Source organism: Aulonocara stuartgranti (assembly GCF_965226115.1).
Source record: "Aulonocara stuartgranti genome assembly, chromosome: 18".
In the NCBI taxonomy this organism is placed as follows: Eukaryota; Metazoa; Chordata; class Actinopteri; order Cichliformes; family Cichlidae; genus Aulonocara; species Aulonocara stuartgranti.
Genome location: NC_138954.1, coordinates 22,620,183 through 22,644,697, shown reverse-complemented (window position 1 = coordinate 22,644,697; position 24,515 = coordinate 22,620,183). Strand labels below are relative to the sequence as shown.

Below are 24,515 nucleotides of genomic sequence, written 5' to 3'. Positions count from 1 at the left end.
CAGGAAGAAAAATGAGATAGAGAATGACTGCAGTAGAATCCCACAAAGGATGTCTCATCTTAGCCATTTCATAGCTCATAAGTATCCATCATGTGTGGGGGCTTATCACTGCAGATAACTGTCCACGGTGGCCTTTGACAGCCGTGAACTCTGTGTTTACCCACCTCAAATGCACACATACTCACCCCATCAGTCCTCGGTGACAGAAACATATGGGGTGGTATAGAGATGAACTTTTGCTGGCATCTGTATGCCTCGATCAGGTATCTATCTTTTTTCCATGCCATCTGCTGCACCAGTTTGTATGTGCATGAGGAGAACCATGACAAGCTATCTGTCTGCCCCTGACATTTGGGACTTAGAGCTGGAAAGTTAACCTAAGCACTTAACAGCTTATGTAGACCCACACTCTTAACAGATGGCATTCAGTACGGACCCTGAGGTTGACTCCAGGATTACATATGCAGACTCTTTGGTAAGGACTAAGACGTGATGAAGGTTAATGGTGTATGTCAGTTTATCTGTTGACATCAATACAGAACACTTTTTTAAAGTAAATTTTTGCATGCACCAAACAAAATTGGTTATTCATTTTTAACACCTATATAGGGTTGCGTCAAAGAGACTGACCCAAAATCGCGCATCATCGTGAAATGCTATTTTCACAGAGTTTATATTTGGTTGGCTGTTACTCAGCAGAATATTTCACAACCAGATTTTAAGAGAATTTGAAATTGGGACTTTAGCCAAAGTAAATCATTCATTTTTGGTAACAGTCTGTTTCTAAGAAAAGAAAAATCTAAAAATGGTGAGCAGTACAAATCCTTTGACAGAACGTGCTTTCAGGCTGACAGAAAAAGTGGAACTTGTGACACGGATAAATCTGCAGACTGACAATTAGGAATCGTTTCTGTCTCTGTGTGCGAGAATAAAAACCAGAACTAAGTCAGAACCTGGAAATTTTGAGCGTTTTTGCGTCTATATTCATTATCGATTTATTAAGTAACTGCTGCGTTAAACCATACCTAAATTGCTGCGTAACACTTTGCTTTGAGGCTTTTCTGTTCATGTTTTAGTGAAATGTGAAATTAAAGAGCAGGTTGATAATGGTTTGGAAACAACAGTTTCGGTTTTAAAAATTACCAGCAGTTTATTCGTAACTGTGTTGCGTTCGTAGTAACTGTCCTTTGTGTCGACGCTTGTTAACATGTGCCTCCGGTTAATTTAATGTCTCAACTTGTGGGAGACTGGAGCCCAAGTGATCTGTTTTACCTCAGTGTCCCATCAGAGCTATCAGATTAACAGTATCCGCTGTCATCTGATCAGCTGAGTCTCAGCCCACAGAAATAATACACCATCCACGATTTCACAGTAGCTCAATTTACTTAAGTCACATCTTATTCTGGGCCTGTCAGCATCCCAAAACTGCTCTCTCTCCTCGTCTCTCTTCTTTTACTTTTTCGACCTTTTGCTTTGCCGTCCCACAAACCATCATCACGTCGTTTTGACGCCCGTTTTCTGTCTGCGCTATGTGCTTGTGTACATAAGTTTTGACCTGCTGACCTTTCTATGTATATATTCAGAACACCTGTCCACCCCAGTGTAATGTAATGTCATGTTTTACAGCAGTAGATTACAACTGGCAATTTCAAATTTTCGCTGCTTGTTAGCCACACGAGCTGCTTCCAGCTGTCGCACAAGTTCTCGTTTGCAGATCTAAACCGGTCCATTTCTACCTCTCCACCTCCTCGCCATCTTTCCTCCCACTGCTCCTTTCTTCCTCTGCTTTCTGGTTGAGAAGAAGGCTCTTCTTGTAGAGCGGATAATTTATTCCTGTTTGTTTCCCAACTCTGCCCTGAACCACAGGGAAATGAGAGATGGAAAATAGGGAGAAAGAGCAGGGCACGAGCTGTTCTGCTGTCATGTAACTGCAGAAGACAGAAATAAATGGATGACAGCTTCAGCGAGCAGCGTCTCAGCTCACCTAACACGTTCCCTCCTTTAACCCTCTGAAATCACAGCATTCAAACTTCTTCATAAGCTGACCTGCAAGTGTGTCTGTGTATGTGTGCGTGTGCAAAATCTACGTATACTAAGACACACAAAATCTGTCTGTATGTGTGTACATAACCTCAAATATGAGGTTTTATTTTGGTGTAACAACCACCTTATTAAGTGTTTGGTGTTGATCCACTGGGATTTTCCCACACCGCTGTCTCCAGGAAGAATGGTAGAAAAAAGAAAAAATATCCAGTGAGCAGCGGTTCAAATGCCTTGTCGATGTCAGAGGTGAACGGAGAATGGCAAGGCTGCTTTGAGCTGAGAGGAAAGCAACAGTAACTCAAATAACCACTCATTCTTACCAAGCCATGCAGAAGAGCTGAGCTCAGCCTTTGACACCATTTCTCACTCTGTCCTTCTAAGCAGACTTTCCTCTCTCGGCATCTCTGACACACCCCTCGCCTGGTTTCAATCATATCTCCTCGACCGTTCCCAGTTTATTCAACTAAGATCATTCCGCTCTCGTCTATTCCCCGTCACCTCTGGTGTACCCCAAGGCTCAGTTTTAGGCCCTCTTCTCTTTATAATATACATCCTCCCTCTAGGTACCATCTTCCGCAAATTTGATCTTCAGTTTCACTGTTTTGCTGATGACACCCAGTTATATCTCTCTTGCAAACCTGATTCCTCCCTCCCACCTTCTTCCCTTACAGAATGTCTATCCGAGTTAAAATCCTGGTTTGCCTCTAATTTTCTAAAGCTCAATGAGGATAAAACTGAGATCCTCCTTATTGGCACCAAATCCAACCTTTTGAAGGCGAACCATTTCTCACTCACCATCGATAACTCCACAGTTTTCCCCTCTCCTCAGGTTAAGAGCCTTGGTGTCATCCTAGACAGTTCACTTTCCTATAAATCTCACATCAATAATCTCACCCGTTCTGCCTACTTCCATCTACGTAACATTAACAGATTGCTTCCTTCTCTTTCCACCCAGTCTACGTCCATTCTTGTACATAGTCTTGTTACCTCCCGTATTGACTAATGCAATTCTCTTTTGCATGGTCTCCCCCAAAAATCCCTCCATAAGCTTCAACTGGTTCAGAACTCTGCTTTTATTGTTCTTATTCTGCCATTGTTTTACTAAGTGTTTTATCTTATTGTAAAGTGTCCTTGGGTGACTTGAAAGGCGCTCATAAATAAAATTTATTATTATTATTATTATTATTATTATTATTATTATTAAGAGCATCTCTGAAAGCTCTTCTGCAGTTTTTTCCTATCTTCATGGACAACAGAAGATTCTGCCTGCTGTGACAACGTTATGGTTGGGATTTAGTGTAAGGATCATGAAAACATGGATCCATCCTGCCTAGTATCAGTAATAATGGTGTAATGGGAAATGACTTTAGTATGAGTTCAGTATATCCATCTTCTGATGGCTCTTTCCAGCAGGAAAACGTACCATGTCACAAAAATCAGATCACCTCATACTGGTTTCTTTAATATGACAATGAATTCACTGTACTCAAGTGACCTCCACAGCCAATATGTCTAAACCCAGTAGAGCACCTTTGGGATGTGCAGCCAACAAAGCTGCAGCAATTGTGTGATGCTATCATGTCAATATGAACCAAAATCTCTCTTTTTTTTATTAAAGCAGTTTATGCCAAATAAGGGTCCAATTAACCAATGCACCTAATGAAGCATCTATTTAGTGTATTCTTTCTAAATATTATTACTGTGCATTTTATTTTCTTTACCATTTTTAAGATATACAACAGATAATATTCAAAAGAACATTTGTACATAATGATGAATACAGTAAAAGGCATCAGTCAACCATCCAGCACTGGAGCAGATGGTTGAGGTATTTAACATGTGCCATCTTTTGGCTCATATTGTCTGTCACTGCCGTGCACCTCTGCCTATTATATCAATGACAATGTCTATCTCTCGTGGAAGAGGTATTCCACATCTGCTGCTCTTCCCAAGGTGACCTCAGTTTTCCCCATTAAAGATCTTTTACAGAGTCTTTCCTTAAGGTCAGCTTACTTAAAGTGAAAAGAAAATGTCTATAAATAATTTGTTTCTGGTCCACATGAATTAATAAACCCACTAAATTTAGCAGCTCAAGAGTTACAACATACAACAATGACATGTGCAGTTATCTTCAGAGATGGCAAAAGTACACACATTTGTTCCTTAAAAAGAAGTCGTTGTGTTTAACTGATTCGGCTCACTTTAACCTCTGACTATAGAGCTGATGCATTAGTTATATGCTTCTCTTTGCCTCTTTCTTATCTTTGTGTGATAAGCACTGGTGATAGATAGACCAACAGGATTAGCGTTTATGTTATATGGTTTCCTCCTTTAGGTTTACATCACTTTTACAGGGTTACGGTTTTGATTGATTGATTGAATCTTTATTTTGAACATGTTGAAAAAGTATAAAAATAAAAAATAAAAATAAAAAATAGAATTAAAAGAGACAAATGAACAAAGTACTTGTAAGTAGTACTCTGTTACTTATCTTTTAAAATTAAATAATATTTAGATTGAATGGTTGTGCATATTGGTGTAATGCACAGGGGTTATTTCGCTATTACTTCCTTTTAATATCAATATAAACGGAGGGATTGTTTTTAAGTATTTTGGCTTTTATTTTTGTATTTTATCTTGTGTATTGTGTATGGAAAATAAAAAATCTGTGCAGAGCGATGCACAGTATATCTTGCTTTTCTCTAAATATCCCTGTGCTTCTCTTAAAAGCCAGATGCCTTTTATCAGTCTCACAGAAGATCTGATATAAAACACAGTGCTTTGTATGAGACTAAAACTTGCTCTTTTTGTGTGGCTGTTTATCTACACACTCCCGTATGTGTTTCCATCCTTTCCTTAAAAAGTGTGTGTGTGTGCCATGTGCATTTAGATTTGTGTCACTTTCTACTCTGTGCAGTGCAGCAGAGAGTGATGCATGGTTTTGTGCCTCCTCCTCGGGCTCCGTGTCAAAGTCAGTTTCAAATGAGACGGATGTGACAGAGCAGACTGAAAGAGGGGGGGAAAAAAACAAAACCAGAGAAAGAACATCTCTGCTGGTAATTCAAAAGGCCGTTAGCTAAGAAACACAGCAATAAGAATAGTACCACGTGAAGCAAAAGAACACCTGACGAGTGCCGTGTGTAATTATAGCACGTTTAGGGAGACTAGGATAAAAACTGAGGTCGTTGGGTCGTTGCCCTGGGGTAAAGCTGTGTAGCTGCTGCCAGTTAACTGCAAAGATAGAAACAGGCTTTCTTCATTCAGCAGTGTGCCTGCTGCTGGAGAGGAATCACCAGCTAGTACAGAAGTATAAACTAAAGGCGCTTTAAGTGTCATCTAAGTTTGTAAAAAGTGAGTTTGAGACTTGTTTTTGACTTCCAAACTTTTCGAAAGGGAATTCTGAATTTGTGAATATGTTGCCGCTTCCTTTCCCCCTTTCGGTAGCAGGATGGGAGACGGGGATGGTTAGAGGAGACGCAGTTCTTTGTGGAAAATCCAACTCCTGATACAGAGAGAGTGTTGTGCGGACCATTCATTTCTGCCTTGCAGAAATAACAACTGAGCTGACTTTATTGGATGTTGAAGCAACAGACAAAGAGATACCCCAGGGTCAAACTATAGCAGATATTGCAGGATGAAAAGGAGAGGATGCAAAAGGATGGCGGACAGTGGCAGAAGCATTTTCTGCAAACATATTTATCTGGGGTTTTCTTTTTTTTCTCTTGCAGGAGCGTTACAGATTGAGAACAGCGAGGAAACAGACCAAGGGAAGTACGAGTGTGTGGCCACCAACTCCCAAGGCGTGCGCTACTCTTCTCCCGCCAACTTATACGTGCGAGGTAGGACCTGAAACGCAGAACACACATGCACGTACACGCACGAACAAGACACAGACACCGAAAAATCACTGTGACGAAGGTGCCTTAGGTATTACTAGTAAAACTACCTCTTCTGTATTACTGTGCTCTTTAACAAGTATTACTAACCCATCCATTGTCTACAATATATGTTGACTCTGTTGTTTGGTATTTCTCACAACCACCTTTAACAAGTCCACCTTAAACCTTGGTGCGAGCTCCGACGGTTGAATCAAAGCAAGGATAAAGTGGGGACCACACCTTGGTTTAACTGCATGGAAACATCACTGATCTGTCTGCTAAAGTGGTTTCTGTACTAGAGGCAGATTAATTGGTTGAGAGATTTGAACAAAATTGGGAGTGAGAGTCAAGATGTAATTTTGGCTTTACAGTGTTTCACATTAATGGGATCACTGTGGACCCCACATGCTTAAATAAATCTGTGGGTGCTGTTGTAACACTGGCTTATGGCTCAAAGGCCACAACCAATGTCCAGTATTGCAAGTTCTAGTTTCTATTTTACGTGGGATAACAGAGAAGCGTGAATGCAGTTTGACTGGTGCGTGCGTGTGTGTGTGCGCGCGTGTGTGTGTGTGTGTGCGTGCGTGTGTGTGTGGTGCAGTGAAGCGAGTGGCTTTGCGCTGGCCGTTTTTATTCTCTCTGTGTTTCCCCGTTCTCTCTCTCCCCTCTCACGTCATTGTGTTCTGCATCAACCCCCTTCCATCCCTCAGAGCTTCGAGAAGGTTGGTGCGCTCTTTCTTTTCTTTTGTTACTCCTTTGTTTCAGAAAGCTTCACTTATTGAAACAGAGGGAAACAAAAAAAGACGACAAAAAAAAAAAACCACAGTATGAGTTAAAGGACAGCGGAGTAGATTTGAAGTGAAATGATTCAAACCTGTATCCAAAATGATGAGAGTAAAGCTGCTGCGATGATGAAGCGGTCTGCCTACGCAGCAGAGTGCATTGACTGCATTGTGAGGCCTTGTGTGCAGAACCCTTGGTATTGCCTTCACTCCCCGATCAATGTTTTCTGCATGGTATGATCTTGTTGTCATGGAGACCCAAGAATTGGAAGATTAAAAAGAGGCAATGTTTGCATGGAAGGAGTGAGAGAGAAAGAGAAAGGAGCACCGCTTGCATGTGTGTTGACTGACGGACTGACACCAGAGCATGGCACAGTGTGTTATCACGCTTATTGATATGCTCAGATTGTGATCTGATTGAACTTGCTGTCTTGTCATGTCTTGCTACTGTTTTTTTGTGTGTGTGTGTGTTTTTTTTTAATTCTTTTCCCCTTTGTACCATCTTGTTTGGCGGTTTGTCTTTGTTCCCATGTCATCACATCTGCTCCAGTGCTGCACTTGTTGAGTGGAAGTCTTGCACTTGCTTGTGTATGCCCCCTTGTTCTGCAGTTTTACGTTCGGTTTGTCAGACGAGAATCACTCACTGGTATAAATTCATGACGCAAACTCAAAATGGCAAGAGGACGGGTCACGTGACTGATGATGGACACTAGTGTTGAAACTAACATTAACGTTGGCTAAATTATCCGGAACCACTGCACTACAGTTCAGAATACACGTGTTACGATGGAGCATCATAGACTGTACATAAAAGTATTTAGTATTTAGTATTTATTTATTTATTGTCATTGTCAAGAACAATGAAATTGCGTTTGGGGCTTCCATACAACCCCAAAAAAAGAAGAAAATAATAAATACCCCTTAAAACCCAAGTGTACATATTTAACCCAGTGTGACTCCAATGCAATAAGACAATCCTTAGCAATAATGTTCGTAGAAATTCAGACAAAGACCTGAGAAACATGACAAAATACAACAATGCAACCCATTCAATATTATTGTACTGTGAGATATGATATCAGATATGATAGTTATCTATTTAAGAAAGAGGGGGGGGGGCAGGAGGGGGAAGAGAATAAAGATATGATGCACCAATGCAGACCAGTTCATTGCTATTAAGAAGTTGGATATGGTTATTGTCCGTGAGAGGGGGGCAGAGAGTTCAGGAGCCTCACAGCCTGTGGATACAGGCTGTTGGCCAGTCTGGATGTTCTGGCCTGTATAGACCTGTACCTTCTCCCTGAGGGCAGCAGATGGAAAAGGTGGCGCGCAGGGTGATGTTGGTCCCGCAGGATACTGTGCACCCTCCTCAGACAGCGAGTGGGGAAGATATTACTGATCTCTGGCAGACTTGTTCCAATAATTCTGCCAGCTTCTTTCACCACCCGCTGGAGTGCTTGCTGATCGGCCTTGGTGCAGCTGGGGAACCACACTAGAAATCCATACGTCAGAACGCTGCTGATGGCACAGTTGTAGAAGTTCAACATCAGAGATCTGGGAATGTGTGCGCTCCGCAGTCTCCTCAGGTAGTAGAGGCGCTGTTGGGCCTTCCGTGCAACTGAGGTGATATGGTTGCCCCAGGACAGGTCCTCGGTCACAGTTACCCCCAAGAATTTAAAACTGCTCACCCTCTCCACCGCCTCACTGCCAATGAAGAGAGGCAGATGGTTGTTATGACCCCTCTTCCGGAAATCTACAATGATCTCCTTGGTCTTTTTGGTGTTTAAGACCAAGTTATTGTCGTGGCACCATGACTCTAGTTGTTGCACCTCTGTCCTATAGTTTGTCTCATCATTGTTGGATATAAGTCCGAGCACTGTAGTGTCATCTGCAAACTTAACAATGAGATTGGACGCGCAGGAGGAAATACAGTCATGGGTGAAGAGAGTGTATAGCAGAGGGCTCAGAACACACCCCTGAGGGGCACCGGTGTTGACCACAAGGGTGGAAGAGGTGTTCTTACCCACTCTGACACTCTGTCTACGGTTAGTGAGGAAGTCCACAATCCAGTTGCACAGAGAGGAGTTAAGTCCCAGTTGGTGGAGTTTGGGACGGAGTTTGTATGGCCGGATGGTATTAAAAGCCGAGCTGTAGTCTACAAAGAGGAGCCGTGCATAGGTGTTCCTGTGTTCCAAGTGCTTCAGTAATGTGTGCAGCACTGTGGCGATCGCATCCTCGGTTGACCGGTTCTCCCTGTATGCAAACTGGTGCGAGTCCAGGGATGGTGGAAAAGCAGCTCTGATGTGTTTAATGACCAGTCTCTCCAGGCATTTGGCGGGAATGGGGGTGAGTGCCACAGGTCTGAAATCGTTCAGACATGTGACATTTGACTGTTTTGGGATGGGAACGATGGTTGCTGCTTTGAAACAGGATGGTACCAGTGAACAGGACAACGAGGTGTTATATATAGAGGTGAAGACGTCCGCCAGGTCCGCAGCACAGTCTTTTAGCACCCGGCCCAGCACTCCATCCGGCCCGGCCGCCTTCCTGGTGTTAATGCTCCGGAACACACGCCTCAGCTCATGAGTGCTCAGGACCGGAGCAGGGTCGGTTGAGGGGAGAGGGGACAGGATGGATTGTGAGCAATAATTTTTTGTTTGCTTTCTTTTTTTTTCTTTGGAGCCAGAAGTTACCATGTTTAGATGAAAAGGTGGATGCGCATTAGCAAGACCGATTAGCAAGATGCATCCACAGAGATGCATCTCTTTAGGATACTGTGTTAACCATTCAGAAAGCCATTTTATTTGTCAGACAATTGCATTAATATCATGTCCATAAGCCATAACATTAGAGACACTTCAAGACAGCTAGCCGCAGAGCCTCCTCTGCTGGCACACACGTCTGTCTGCCCCACTCCTAATAATAACACCCAGCATTGCTGCTTGTGTTACATACTCAAGCATAATATGAAAAATAGGATGCCTTGCTTTAGACATTATAGAATACTTAAATTAGCTACACCTCAACCAAGTTCATTTGATTTGTATTTTCCACAGCTATGAGACAAAAGACATAAAGTTTACAAGGTTACAGGTTTTATTTATTTGTTTATTTGTTTATTTTTTCCCCTTTTCCACCTGTGTGCTTTAAATATTCATACTAATGCTGCACATTTTCTACAGGTAGCCTCTGAAGGTTTATTATACAGTAATAAGTAAAACAAGCTCTCTTTAATGGACTGTTATACAGTCTTGGCCATGTCTTACCTTGCTTGACTCCCCACCAAACACTGTGATACGTCTTTGTTGACTGACATTTGAAATTAATTATATCCATTCTCAATCTTAGATATTGAGAGGGGTATTAATGATTCTCTCTTATTACAGTGGTTAATGAAAGCTGTGTCCTTGAGACAGACAAGATGGTGCTGAGTAAATGTCAGCTATATAGCGATGCTGAGATTCAGCGGTAATCCTTATGGCTGTGCCAAGGTCTCCCCAGCCCGTAGCCTCCAGACTCCCTGCAGAGAACAGGACTAATGATAGCTCCACTAATAAAGAGCGAAGCTCCTGGCTCGTACAAACTGTATAGAAAATGGTGGGGAATCATGCGTCCTGGCTCGATTAACTTTAAGCTAGAGGCTCTGTGAGCACAAAAAGGATTATCCCTTGTTATGAGCTCACTTTATTGTAAAGTACTCACCTTTGGCTCCCCAGTGGATTCTTCAGTCGTCGTCTGTGTTCACGACCGGTATTTTTAGAACTACTCCACCGCTTGATGTAGGAGATTACCGAACAGTCATCTTGAGTCTTTACTTTCATCCTTAAACTTAAAGCATTATCAAATTAGCCCACATGCTTACATTGACATCTTTTATTTATTCTTGCTGTGTTGACAGATACATGCCCGTGTGGCTTAAACTGACGTTTTGGTCCTGCTGCATTGCACCTGCTTTGTCTTGTGCATGGAGCTGTCATGGATGCAGTCTGTGTGCGTGTCTCTCCAGCATGCTCAGATGAGGAGATGCCTGCCCAATCATGTCTGTTTTCTAACAGATCTACCTGTTTTTGTCTCTTTGTCTCTTTCTTGTCTTTAACTTCTGTATCCAATTCTGGGTATATTTTTAAGTTTGATTTTTTTTTATTGCTTTGGTTTGTTTTTCCAAGTTGCTTTGAACTTTGTTATTCGTGAAATGACCACAACTATTTACTTTTTTTTTTAATTTCTTGAAATCATGCAAAAATGTTAACTTCTATCCAATTGTCTCTAGATGCTTTGAGTAGGGGGGATGTGGCCCACGAAGATTCCCAGTAATGATGTCACTCATTAAGGAGTGGAGGTTATGCAGCAAATTTATCAATATTTATGTATTCATTCAAGTATTTAATTTGACATTTTCTTTCATATAGCGTTAGATTTATTGCTGGATTTGCAAGTAATTGAGAAAAAAAAGACTAGACTCTTATTGTTTTGCTACTGTAGGGATATCTTCTTTTATTCGTAATCTTTTTTAAACTGTCTATTTTTAGGGCTTGTGTTGTTTATCGCACATATAAGCTTTCTAGTTTTGAGTTTAGTTTCAACAATGTTTCTGCTCTTTGTCTGCCTTCCCTTTCATTCTCTCCTTTCATCCAGAGATGTTTGTCCGTTACTCTTTTTGTCTCTTTCTGTTTCCTGTGTTTTTGACCCACGGGTATCCTCTTCTTCTCTGTTCTTTCAACATCCGTTCTCTTCAAGCCCTTTTCTCTCTGTCTCTCTCTCTTTCTCTCTCTCTCCCTCTTCTCTTACTTTTGAAGCACCTTCTTTCTGAATGGGCCTGACTCTGGTATACAGCCGTGTTTTAAAATAGATCCATGTGTTTTCTTCTTCCTCGCTCCTCTTTTCTTCCCCCTTTTCCCTCCTTCCCCACGAACCCTCTTCTAATCCTCTCTCCCCTGTCTTTTCCCCTCCTTTCCCACCCCCTCCTTTTTTCTCTTCTCCTTCTTCTCCTTCTGCATTCTGTCTGCACCCTGATGTGTAGGAGCGACAGACACATGTACATAAGTTTATTAACTTATAAACATGCACATACTACCTCACATATCTCTCTTTTTGCTCGCACTCGTTCTTTCCCGTTCTGCCTCGTTCTCTCATGCTGTCTTGGTGTTCTTTACTTAAATGTGTCCGATGATCACTTTGTAAATGCCACAACACCTTTTTAGAACCCTTGATCCACTCCTGTCCACATTTCCTATTCATTTGACTACACACTGTATCAGTTTTGAATCCTATGTATTGTACAGTATGTTGTTGTACAATGTGGCTGTCCTTTGCTACATTGCGTTTCATTGTCTGGAAGAGAAGCAGAGCTGCCTCTCTCTCTCTCTCTCTCTCTCTCTCCCTCCCTCTCGCTCTTTTTCTTTGTCTCTCTGTCTTTTTCTTTTCTGTCCTTCGATCTGTCCCTCCCGTGTCTCTGCTCTTATCTTGCTTCTCTCTGTCCCCCCTCTCAGTCCACAGTTCTTCGTTCTCTTCTTTGTGTTTCTCCACCATTTTATCCCTCTTGAGTCGCCCAGGCATGCAAGTGACCTATGAGTTCAGTCTCTCGATGCATCTCTCCCCTAATGTGTAGTCAACCGAGCTCTGACAGATGCAGTATTGGATATAACTTGCCACTTTGCTTGTTCTTCTCATGGGGACACAAATAGCAGGCAGGGCCTATTGATTGGCCCCCATGATGCATATACTCTCTAAAAGGAGCCCATCTACCGCACAGGCACCTCAAGGCACGGCAATCTGAATGAAGAAAAGTTTTTTCCCTCATAAGTTACTGCTAAAGTTTAGCCTGCTTAGTCACTGCTTCGAGGTGGTGTTTTATTAATAATTCTGCATAAATCTGCTTCCTGCATAAATTGATAACCCGTAAAAAAAAAAAAAAAAAACCCGCTGTTGTCGTTTTTTGGGTTTTGGTTTTTTACGAAAGAGAAACTGACTATAGGTGTCATGTCCTGGATGAAATGATACTCAAGAGTTTGTCACTTTATTATTTTGAGAAGGCAGCTCACTCTGAGTGGTTGAGCTCAGCACAAGATTTGTGTCTTTTTGTTGGATTCATCAGTGCCATAAAGTAATTGGGACTAAACTTGAAATATCCCTATGTAATTTTCTGTAAAAACCCTGAAGTTCATTCTCCCCTTTCCTGTTACCTCTCCTCTCCTTCTCTCTCTCTTTCTTTTTTATCTTTCTCGCCCTCTCTCTCTCTTTCTCTCTCTCAATCTCTATCTCGCTCTCTGCCTCGCTCTTTTTCTTCTCATTCTCTCCCCCCTTTACTCCCTTGCCCCCTCCTCCTTCTTTCTCTCCACCTTTCTCCTTCTCACTCCCTTCCCCACTTTTCTCCTTCCCTTTCCTTAACCCCTCTCCCCCACCCCCGTCCCACTTCCTTTCTCCCCTCCCGACTCTCCTCCTTTCCCAGTGCGCCGCGTGCCCCCTCGTTTCTCCATCCTCCCTTCCAACCACGAGATCATGCCAGGAGGGAGCATCAACATCACCTGCGTGGCTGTGGGTTCACCCATGCCTTATGTCAAGTGGATGCTGGGTAACGAGGACCTGACTCCCGAGGATGAAATGCCGATTGGACGGAACGTGCTGGAGCTCAATAGTGTCCGCGAGTCTGCAAACTACACCTGTGTGGCAATGAGTAGCCTGGGTATCATTGAGGCCAGCGCTCAGGTCTTAGTGAAGAGTAAGGGCCCCGGCAACCTTTAGATGCCTAAGAATGTTTTTAATTTTAGCCTGAGAAAGTAGAAAAGTTCAGCTGTCTTCTCATATGTACTCAGCAGGGTTCTGGCATCCCTTGTAGGTGAAAGTGTAGCAATTTAAATAGTATAACGTAGCATCCTTAATTTATTAATCAGTGTATTTCAGGTTAAATGTTACTGTCACTGGACACTGCAAGTACCACTAAAGAAATGCAGTTTAGCAGGTTGAATCTAAATGTAATATATGTTAAACAAAGCAACATTTATACTGTAAAAGAATCAAGTATTTCCACTAAATATAAAATGTAATTTCAACACTGAGACCAAGAGAGTATTTTTCTTTTTTCAAACGTTTAAATCACCTGCTGCCACTCTAATCCCCAGCTTTACCAAAGCCTCCCGGCACGCCCATTGTCACCGAGACCACAGCCACCAGTGTGACCATCACATGGGACTCTGGCAACCCCGACCCCGTCTCCTACTACATCATTCAGTACCGAGCCAAAGGGCCCGACAGCAAGTATGAGACAGTGGACAGCATCACCACCACCCGCTACAGCATCGGGGGGCTCTACCCCAACACAGAGTACGAAATCAGAGTTTCAGCCTATAATACCATCGGCCAGGGGCCCCCGTCCGCTCGCGTGGAGGCTCGTACGGGAGAGCAAGCCCCCGCCAGCCCGCCGCGAAACGTCCAAGCTCACATTATCTCTGAGAACACTGTGATGGTCCGCTGGGAAGAACCGGAAGAGCCCAATGGACAGGTGAGATGAGGATTGGAACAGCCCTGTTTGATCTGTTATCAGTAGAGGAAAACACACATTTTTACATTTCCTTTTATCTGCTGGCATGCTTCTCCAGCTGTCAACCTGAAAAATGCTCTCAAAAGGGTGGTGAATGCCTGCACCGAGACCTCAGATACCCAGCAGAAAAAGTCCTTCATTTTTGTGCTTTGTGTTCTGTAACAGAGAGGACGGACCGATGGACAGACAGAGAGACAGATAGATAGATAGATAGATAGATAGATAGATAGATAGATAGATAGATAGATAGATAGATAGATAGATAGATGTCTCCCTGTGCTCTTCTCTCTAAAGAAGGAAAGGGTAATTGGACAGTCCTCTCTAAGTACAGAGCGCTCCCTCCAGAGGCCTGTTTCCTTTTTCAAGCCTACCAACCTGCACCGTAGGTCCATAAAAGTACAAGACTGAAACTGAGTGCATATGAGGATTATGGATATTAAAGAGTAATAACAGGAGAGCTATACTTTGTACTACCCATAAACTAATCCCACAGACGAGGAATATCGTGATCACATTTTAAATGCTACAATCTGATGGCATCCACAGTATTATTTATTTATTTTATTGAAGCTTTATCAGGACGAAATGTAAAACTGCACCTTATGACAGTGACCTCTAGGAAACAGTAATCTGTTGGACCATCTGGCCTGAAGTCAAACAATAATTCAGACACGATGACCTTGGCTGCCGTAAATTCTTGTTGTGTTAAAAGATGGCATTATGGATTACCCCGGTTGTAGGACAGTGGGATTAGGTGAAAGTCACGTAATGCATCCCAGTCCCCGATGACCTTAAAATCCAGTCCCAATCAAAACAAACTTGTCCGCACGATTCACTGGGTGGCTTTCCTTTTGCTATGTTTTGTAGGTGAAAGGCTATCGTGTGTACTACACCATGGATCCGTCCCGGCCTATAAACGAGTGGCAGATTCATAACGTCCAGGATAGTGTGCTCACTACCATTCAGAACCTGGTAACCTCAGAGACCTACACCATCCAGGTCCTCGCCTTCACCTCCGTTGGGGACGGACCCTTCTCAGACCCCGTCCACGTTAAAGTCTTGCGTGGAGGTTAGTGCGCGACCGTGCATCGACATAATCATCGGTAGACGTTCGTGAAAGAGAATAAATTTAGCCCGCATGCTAGTGCATTGATAACGGCTAAGTAGCCATTTGCATTTACTTATGTGTGGATGAGTAATGGTTATTTTTTCAGACGAGCATGTGCAGCAGAGCACAAATGAGTAAGTACTCGTGATTATGTGCAAGTATACAAACCGCTCAGGAGCTTATTCGAGGAGCTTATGTAAAGTTTGAGTAGCAAGCCACTGTGAAAGTTTGACCTGTCAGAACATATGACTTCTTCAAAGTGAATAAATTCTACCAGCCGGGACCGAAGTGTGGAGATTTATGTGAAGGAAACAGGGATTAACAGCGAGAAATATCCCTCATGCCCCGGTGCTGATTGTGTCACCGTGACAGCTCCTGAGAAGCTGCTAGGTTTATATGATGGGAGGTGAAAAGAGATGACAAAATAAAAAAAACTGCGACGGTATTGCTGGTTAAATTTCTGTGGCACTTTTACTTCTGCTCCACTTTTAGTCTCTAACAGTTTCTGACACATAAAGAAATGAAAGTATATGTAAGAATCTGATTTATGATTAGATGTTTAAGGGTTAGTACTTAAATGATTAGTAATTAGGTTGGGTTTAAGTACATTTTTTAAAACCTTTGTCTAAATTGAAGTCTTTCTAGCACAATTACCAATAATAATGATGAATACATTATCAAAAAAATATTCATTGCATTTGAATGACTCAATGAAACAGAGTTATACATATAATAAATAATCTTTATGAATAGTGCAAAGCCAAGTATTAGCACTGCTGTAAGCCAAGGTCTTATTTGAGTGTGTTTTGTCCTGTTCCCTGCAGTCCCTGGCCAGCCAAGCAAGTTTAAAGTGGGTAAAGTGACAGACACGAGCATAGAGCTGACCTGGGAGCCTGTCCACAACAAAGAGAAAATCGTCAACTATGAGCTCCTCTACAAACCTGTCAAGTTTGGCAGCTTGGTAAGACCTCTTAGTCTGTTTTTTTAATAAATCCACCTGCTGAGTGGATTTCTTATCAAGACAAAGGCTTGAAAGGGAGATAAAAGAAGATTTTTTAAAAGATTAACCCCAAAGTCCTGCACCCTTGTGTCTAGTGGTCGCACTCTCGGTCAACTTCTCTTCTCCAGCTCTTCTCTAATGTCTCTCTTTTTACTCTTCTCATCTCCCCCCCTCCCTCATCGTCGCACCTCTCTGCTCCCCTCTCTTCTCTCTCACAGGAGAAGCTGACCTTCGGGCCCAGGAATTCTTACACTGTGGAGGGTCTCAAAGCGAACACCGAGTACTCCTTCTCCCTGGCTGCCATCTCAAGCAAAGGCATCGGCGCTTTCACTAACGAACTGGTGCAGAGGACATCACAAGCCAGTACGTCTCGACTGAGCCGGATTCACACAGTGTTCCTGCACACACCAACGCATATCCCACAAATTCAAATTCTATTGTGTTTATTTATTTAATGTATTGTGCCGCGAATATCTTGGAAACATTTTGTCCTCCAAACGCTCTCACACACAGCTCGTAGCGGTACATTTCCCTCAGCTCCCGGCCTGGTAAAACCTGGAAGCCGTCTCTGCATCTCTCCATGTGTCTCGTTTATCAACCCATACGTCCAGCCCCACCCCCTCCTCCAACCCATCCATCTCTGTTTGACCGTGCCTTTCTTCCACCCCTCAGCCTCTCTCTTTCTCGCACAGCCAAAACATCATGACAGATGGAGATGGAGCACCGATTAATGTTTCACTCTTCCTTTCCTTTGCCCTCTTTTCACTCTTTCCACTCTATCAGTGTCTAATGTCTTTGAAAGGGTGCAACTGTCTGCCACTTATTGGCTAGCAGCCAGTGGTCAGGAGCATTAAAGGATGGCGGGTAGCCTGCTATGTTGACAGGTAAGTGCTGGCCAGTCTGTATTTTACCCACGCTGAGCTTAGATTCTCTCCCTTGTCTCCTTTTCTCTGATTTCTTTGGGTTTTTTTCTATTTTTGTGCAATCACTCTTAGCCAATAAGAGTTAAATGAGTTCCACCATTTTGTTCTGACACCAAGTTATTTCATATCTGCTCTCAAGAAAGGATAACAGAAAAATGGTACAAGGAAAAGAATTTATAAAGTCGATATGAAAAGCCCCGCAGTTCACCGCGCCGTTTTCCTTTAAGTGGTAAGTACTTGCAGTCACCCATCAGACTGCGTTTAGTGAGGTTCTCTTCTCTCTTTACTCCCAAACGGAAAGAGTAACCAAGGTTGTGTACCAGAGGATGTTGGGGGGGGGTGATATTTGGAAAAAGGGAAGGTGCTAGATAAGCAGACTATTTCATGCATTAATTTCCCAGGGAGGTTATGTGCGCTTTCTTATCGCCAAGCTTTGGTGCACATCTAGATTGTCCCCCGAGGCCAACAGAACAGTGGCTGTATGGCTGAGTGGATAGATACTTGAACCTGTCAGCCATGACTATTACACTCCCACACACACACGCACAAGCCTGGACCTCGGACATGCCCGCCTTTGTTTGTGTGTGTGTGTCTTACTTAAATGACATTATATTGGTTGAGCTATATCTGTGATTCGTAAATCTGTGGTGTCTTTTCGTGATTTCTGTTTCTGCACTCATGTCTGTGACAGTAAATATCCAAGCCTCTGTCTGATTCAGTGTCTGCAATTCATCATTCTAGCTTGACTTTCAATTTCCTGTCTTAGCTCCTTTTTTCCCCTCCGGGATCTCAGATTTTGTTTTGTGTTTTTTTTTTCTTTTGTTTTTTTCTCCTTTACCTGCCTCCTAAATCCTTTCAGCACCGTATGAGATCTGGTTTAGTGGGTTTTTTGTTTTTTTTTATCTCCTGCTGCGATGTGTAAGACCTTTCTCTAGTCAGCCACAGTGAAAAATCTCACACCACCCTACCGTCTTGAGGACTCGAGGATTAGCCGGCTGGTCATGTGAAATGTATACATGTGTCTGTGCTGTCGTGCAGCTAGCTGTGCATCCCCATTTTTTTGAAAGAGAACAGACATTTATCTGTTTTTCATTCATAAATCTCGAGCCTTTTTTGGCACTACCTATAGTCAGGGGATAAGATATAATCATTGACTGCTGGATGCACATTCTCCTTGGGTATAATTAAGTTGTCCACTTAGGGTCGATACTCTTGTCTTTGGTTTATTTCATTAGGCTCTCAGGCTAACATTATGCTTTTACATTATGTGGTTGCTCCCCCTCTTTTTGCCCAATTCAGGTTTGTCCCAGTGTTATCTCTTTCAGTTCAGTTTACCTTAGTTTCTCATTGTTTCCTTTTTTATCCTTATCTCCTGTCCTTTTGCTTGTATTTTCCCTTCTCCCGGGTCATCTCTCCTAAACTCTTTGCCAATTGCCCTGCTTGCCCTTTGTCCAATCAGAGCCCTCAGCCGCACCAGAGGGTGTGTCCTGCGAGAGTGCCAGCTCCACCTCGCTGAGAGTAAGTTGGGGGCCTCCTCCAATGGAGGGCCAGAATGGCGAGTTGGCAGGTTATGAGCTGAGATACCAGAAAGTTTCTGGGGCAGGAGGTGGAGGTCTGGGTCCGGAGGTGAAAGACCTTCCTATCCCGGCCCAGCAGGGGCAGACAGTGGTAGAGGGGCTGGAGAAATGGAGTTGGTACAACATCACTATTGCAGCCTCCACCGCAGAGGGGACTGGACCCAGCAGCCCTGCTGTGCTCTGCAGAACAGACGAGGATGGTGAGCGTGAGAGCCGCAGATCAGACCTAAACGTTATTGACTGCTAAGTTGATTATTTACTGGCTAGAACTTTGGTCACTTAATTAATTCCACACGTGTGCTCAGTTCCCGGCGCAGCCCCTCGTCAGGTGGATGTCCAGCCGCTGAACTCCTCGGCTCTCCGAGTCACGTGGCGCCCAGTGTTGCCACGGTTACGGCAAGGCCAGATCCGTGGCTACCAGGTGCATTTCAGCCAGGCAGAGAGCGGTGAATCACGCAACCTTCCCCGGATCAAAGACCTCTTATTGGACGAGTCTCAGGTGACAGCATAGCTAAATATATAAATGATTAAATGGTGTTCATTTGTTATATTCATCCTCCCTTTCTCCTCCGCTCCTTTGACTCACTCCTTCTCTCATCCGTCTCGGCTGCCTGTGGGGTGTGTCTCGTCTGTGGGATAAGATGGAGGAGGATGACGCGACTCAATATGTGAGTGCAGACTACCCGTCCTCTTCTCATTATAAATGAACCAATTATTAATGCATACAGCGCTATGCTGCTAATAGACCACAGATTTAATTATCAACTCTTATGTAAGTTTTCTTCTTTTCTTTTTTTTTTTTTGCTGATGCACAGTTCTTCCCCAAAAAAGGGGAATAAATCAATAAATAGTGTCTTTTTTTTTCTAAGATTGAAAGGAGTGAGTTTGCAGTATTTGATGGTGGTATTTTGTGTTTTCTCCCACAGGAGCTGATTTTAGGAGATCTGAAAGCAGAGACTTTGTACTCTGTCTCTGTGGCAGCATACACCACCAAAGGGGATGGAGCACACAGCAAAGCCAAGCTGGTGCAGACCCCGGGGATTGGTAAGCATATGTCAAGTATACATTTCAGTGCCCCAGATTTAGTAGCATACTCAAGAATTGATCGTACAGTAAGCTGCGCCAGGAGATGGCAATAAATAAGCCGACAATCAATTCTAATTCTTCTGTATTTGCGTGATATATGTTTATCTCTATTCATTTTCTTTTTTTCTGCTGCCTACGCTGTTGTCTGCAGTGCCTGGTCCCCCCTCCCTTTGGGTGCGTCTGGGATCGAGCCCGTCAGTTGTGGTGCGGTGGGCTCCTCCGCTGGAATGCTCTGATAGCCGGGGGGCCCCGGTAGAAATCCAGGGCTACCGCCTACAGTTTGGCCTGAAGAATAGCTCTTTAGACACCACGGTGGATTTCACAAATCGTGTGAGAAACTTCACTGCGAGAGACCTCTCCCCAGGCTCCTCCTACATCTTTGTGCTCGCCGCAAAGAGCCGAGCAGGCTATGGAGATGTAGTCCAGCAGGAAATAACAGTCCCTATTTTTCCTCCCGTGGGATACCCCAAAATATCTGACTTTGTTAATGTCACTTGCTGCTCCCTGCAGTTGTCCTGGCTGCCCCCAACCCCAGAGGAGAGCAACGGTGTGATTACAGAGTACACTCTAGCCTACAAAGAGGCTGCACACACCCAACCCTCTGCTGACCCTGGCCCCTCCGCTTTTCCAACCCCCTTTGCTCGTCCACGGCTGATAGCGCTACCAGCAAGTGAGTCGAGCTACACCATCCTGGGCCTCAATCACAGCAAAGCTTACGAGGTGCAGCTCAGAGCCCACAACAAGGCAGGGCCGGGCCCCTTCAGCCCACTACTGGTGCACCTCACCCTGTCCTTGGAAACAGGTAGGGCTGGCCTCCGGCCTCAGGAACACCTTTCTAAGCGCTGGTTCAACTTCACATCTCCCCTTACTGTGGATTTCACTCCAAAAACACTAAACTTAATGAAGTCTGGGCCAGTTCTTACAGGTCTGCCTCTCACCAGTGCACCTCAGAGAGGATGAGAACTGCAAAGTGCGGGACACAACTACTCTCCCCAATCTCCTCCACTCACTCACTTATACCTTCATCACCTACCCTTCACCACCAATGGAAGCAGGCTGAATGTTAATGGATGTTTGCTTCAAGAGCACTGCTTATCACAAACCCTCAGGTAAAAGTCAATACAGGGCTCGGATATACAGTATCTAATAGCGAAGGTAAGTGTTCGGTCTGATTTGAAGCGAAAACCGGCGTCTGGCGCTGTATCTGCAGGTAAGCTTTTTTTATCTGATAGACCTTCACTACCACCTTTTCCAAAGGCTTTGCTGAAGTCTGAGTCTAACAAACACAACCTTACACTCTAACAACGTGGCATGTCACATTTCTGCAGCCAGTCTGTCTCTTACTTGTACTTATTACTCTTGCCATCCACTTTCCTCATCACCTGCCTATCCTCCTAACCATCATGTCTTTCCCCCTCCTCATCAACTGACCGGGCTGTTCTCCATTTTTACAGGTCGAGAAAAGCAGAGGACGCCGCGATTTTAATAAAACGCTTCATCACGAGTGACTTTCTACCTGTTTGTTTCTTCACTTCCCAGATGTGCCGAGGAATTTTTCGGTCAATCTGGCCACTGAGACCAGCGTTCTTCTTACCTGGGAGTTTCCAGAGACTAGCAACCCCTATCGCTTTACTGTATGTTGAATGGCACGTGCAGTGCCTCATTGTGTTACGTAAAACTCTAATGTTTTAACATCTGTGGGATCCTTAAGATTATAATACTCAGCTTTATTTGGGTCAAGTTTTTGGAAATTATAGAGTGCATTTTAAATAGCAAGAGTTAATTACAGATCAGCACATTGTAGGACAAACAACATCTCAGACATGCAGAAAAAATGTATGACAGGAAAGAGGATAGAAACTATTTAAATAAAGCGTGAAATACTGAGTAACACAGATCTAATAAAAATGTATAAAATTAATATATAAAAAGAACACAAATAAAAAGCAAAACAGGCAATATTTTTTTAAATCCAAGATTGATCAAATAAAAAATGTGAAATTTAAAAACACTTATGAGCTGCTGACTCATTTTTAAAATATTTTTAGCATGCATGACCCCGACACAATAATACACCCACAGATCTACCCACAGGCATTCATGTGGAATTTCTCTGGACTATGAGAAGTTCAATTAAACTGAGCATTTACTGAATATAGCAAAATCCATCTACCAGCACTTTAAAGTGCACTTATTATCTCATTTATTGAATCCAGAAAAGAGGTTTACTGGGATTATATCCCTTGCTAATAACTGACTAGGTTTACTAACTCCTAGTTTACACTGGTCCTGGCTAAGAATAGTTTAGCACACATTCCTCCAATAAAACGTCAGAAAGGGCATCTGGTATAAAAAAAACAAAAACAAAAACTAAATCTGCCGAAGTGAATGTGCAGAGCCCCCCGCTGTGATGACCCCTTGGGAGCAGCTGAACGCAATTTTAGTTCAAACTCTCAAACAAACCCATCAAAAAACTTTATTCAGGGCATTTTACAAATGTTCCTTAATTTAGTTCTATAGCATTAAATGACTATTTAAACAGCACACAACATAAAGATTAGCTTCACCAACTCTTTCCCACCCTTCAGGTTGAATATAACCGTCAGAAAATGGAGGTGGACGCTCGCTTGAGAAAGGCAGTCATCCCAAACCTTCAGCCTAACACGAGCTACGACTTTAAAATCACTGCTCCTGAGGGGAACCCTGGAGGCCTTCGCCATCGCATCTCTGCTAAGACATCCCCAACGATCACCATCCGCCGCCCTGAGATCGACCGCACTCGTGACTCCGAGACCACCGTGACGCTTATCTTGCCATCACTGGAGAATCGCAGTCCCATCAAGTAAGGCTGAAAGACTGAGCCTTAGATGCTCTTACAGGCCTTGAAAACGTCATGTCATATAGGGGTGACAGTCATCTGACTTGCTGTGTTCAAGTCTGGTGATTACAGTCACGGTAACAGTATGGGGCACTGATGATAACAGTACATGACTGCTCTAAAGTGAAAATAGTTACAGACAGTTTGCTATTGTGCAACTGCAGCTGTTGTTATGTTGTTTGTCCTCTTGCACTCCTACAGGAATATTTATGTTGTTGTGGTTCCGCTGCGAAGGCCCCGCGGCGTCATCAGACACCTCAAGAGTCCAGACGAAATGGACCTAGAGGAGGTGAGAACCACAACAATAACAGCACCCACTGATGTCTGAGCCTGCGAGGAGGAAAAGACCTATAAACACACACAATCCTATCTCTGAGAACTCCTGGCAACGCTTACCCTTTTTAATTCAATATCAGTCTTTAAACATTAGTCACAGTTATTGGAGAGGCTTATTTTGCTTGTCTGTGTCTTTTCTCTCTTTCTCTTTCTTTCTTTTAGCTGTTAAAAGACATCAGTCAAAGGCAGAAGGATACTCGACAGCAGAAGCAGGTGGACTTGCGCCGGGCTTACATCACAGCCCGTTTCACACCTGCCATCCTGCCGGCTTTCTTCACCCTGGGGGACCAGCTGGACTATGGCGGCTTTGAGAACCGAGCTCTAGAGCCAGGGCAGGAGTACGTCTTCTTCATTCTGGCTGAGCTGAACTCCACATCCGGGGTATGAAAGACACTACTTTACATGTCTTTTCCCTGTTTGTTTTTTTTAAACTGCTCCCACATTCCAGGCTGTCCGCGTTTCTCTCCTGCAGGCTGTCACTATACACTGTAATCAATACGGCCGAGCTGCTAAAACAATAAAATGCCCATCAGTCAAAGTGTTGTAAGCAAAAGGCAATAACCCTCACATACTTCCATCACCACTGCTAATAAAGAGTGAGTGTACCCGCTGTGGCAGTGGAAGAAATATTGCCTCATGCACCCCTGCTATGTATGTGCATTCAAACTGGAATAGACATAAATATACAACTTAAAATTAGACTAGGGTCTTTATATTAGATTTTTTTCATTATTGGATCCCTTCTAGCTCAGGGGATGCTCTTCCAAACTTCTGCAGAACTAATAAAAAGCAACAGTTCGAGCAACAGTAAGGTTAGGTACATTTTTTTGAGCTACTGTCTAAAATGCTGAGGAAAAATAAAGGCACAAATGCCTGCACATTATATGACTGATCACAATTATACGGACATGTTTTCAGTCTAATGCAATCCACTGCAACAGCTCAGCAATAATGCAAACACTGACCCTGTTTTACTTTTGCAAAAAAAAATGAAAAACCTGAGGGAGAAAACAAACGATTCGACTCTACACTTACTTCTCTGTGTCATAGTCTTTAGAATGACATGACAAAAAGAGCAAGAGAATGAAGGCCGATAAATAAATATTTGCCAAAATACATCAAAAGAGTGTTAAATAAATTTTAAAAATAACCAGTCTTATCATCGGTATTTTCACTACGGGAGCAGGATGGATGAGAAGCAGTATTTTGAATGGCACAAATCAAACAGAGATGCATTGGAGTGAAGATCTCACTCAGCCTGAAGAATGTGGGGATTTGTTGTGAGGAAACACCAGGCTCAGGTTTTCAGGTTCTCTCCAGTTTTCCTGGTGATCCTAATCCACACCTGCTGCAGTAATCCACAGAGA

The 24,515-nt window shown here is 43.3% G+C and overlaps 1 protein-coding gene across 10 annotated transcripts in view; it reads left to right on the top strand.

Annotated features, from left to right (window-relative positions):
• ptprsb (protein tyrosine phosphatase receptor type Sb) overlaps positions 1-24,515 on the top strand; it is a 73,084-nt gene that overhangs the window by 31,168 nt on the left and 17,401 nt on the right. For 3 of the 10 annotated variants that reach the window (XM_082513750.1, XM_082513751.1, XM_082513748.1), the window contains exons 6-21: positions 5,772-5,882; positions 11,724-11,738; positions 13,152-13,421; positions 13,822-14,201; positions 15,108-15,309; positions 16,173-16,309; positions 16,567-16,711; positions 18,731-19,048; positions 19,154-19,347; positions 19,490-19,516; positions 19,775-19,892; positions 20,086-20,736; positions 21,474-21,568; positions 22,523-22,776; positions 23,014-23,101; positions 23,311-23,529. In XM_082513750.1, the coding sequence (XP_082369876.1) occupies positions 5,772-5,882; positions 11,724-11,738; positions 13,152-13,421; positions 13,822-14,201; positions 15,108-15,309; positions 16,173-16,309; positions 16,567-16,711; positions 18,731-19,048; positions 19,154-19,347; positions 19,490-19,516; positions 19,775-19,892; positions 20,086-20,736; positions 21,474-21,568; positions 22,523-22,776; positions 23,014-23,101; positions 23,311-23,529 (3,224 nt within the window). The remainder of the gene's footprint in view (positions 1-5,771; positions 5,883-11,723; positions 11,739-13,151; positions 13,422-13,821; positions 14,202-15,107; positions 15,310-16,172; positions 16,310-16,566; positions 16,712-18,730; positions 19,049-19,153; positions 19,348-19,489; positions 19,517-19,774; positions 19,893-20,085; positions 20,737-21,473; positions 21,569-22,522; positions 22,777-23,013; positions 23,102-23,310; positions 23,530-24,515) is intronic. The other 7 variants (XM_082513749.1, XM_082513757.1, XM_082513756.1 and 4 more) reach the window with 3 other exon arrangements.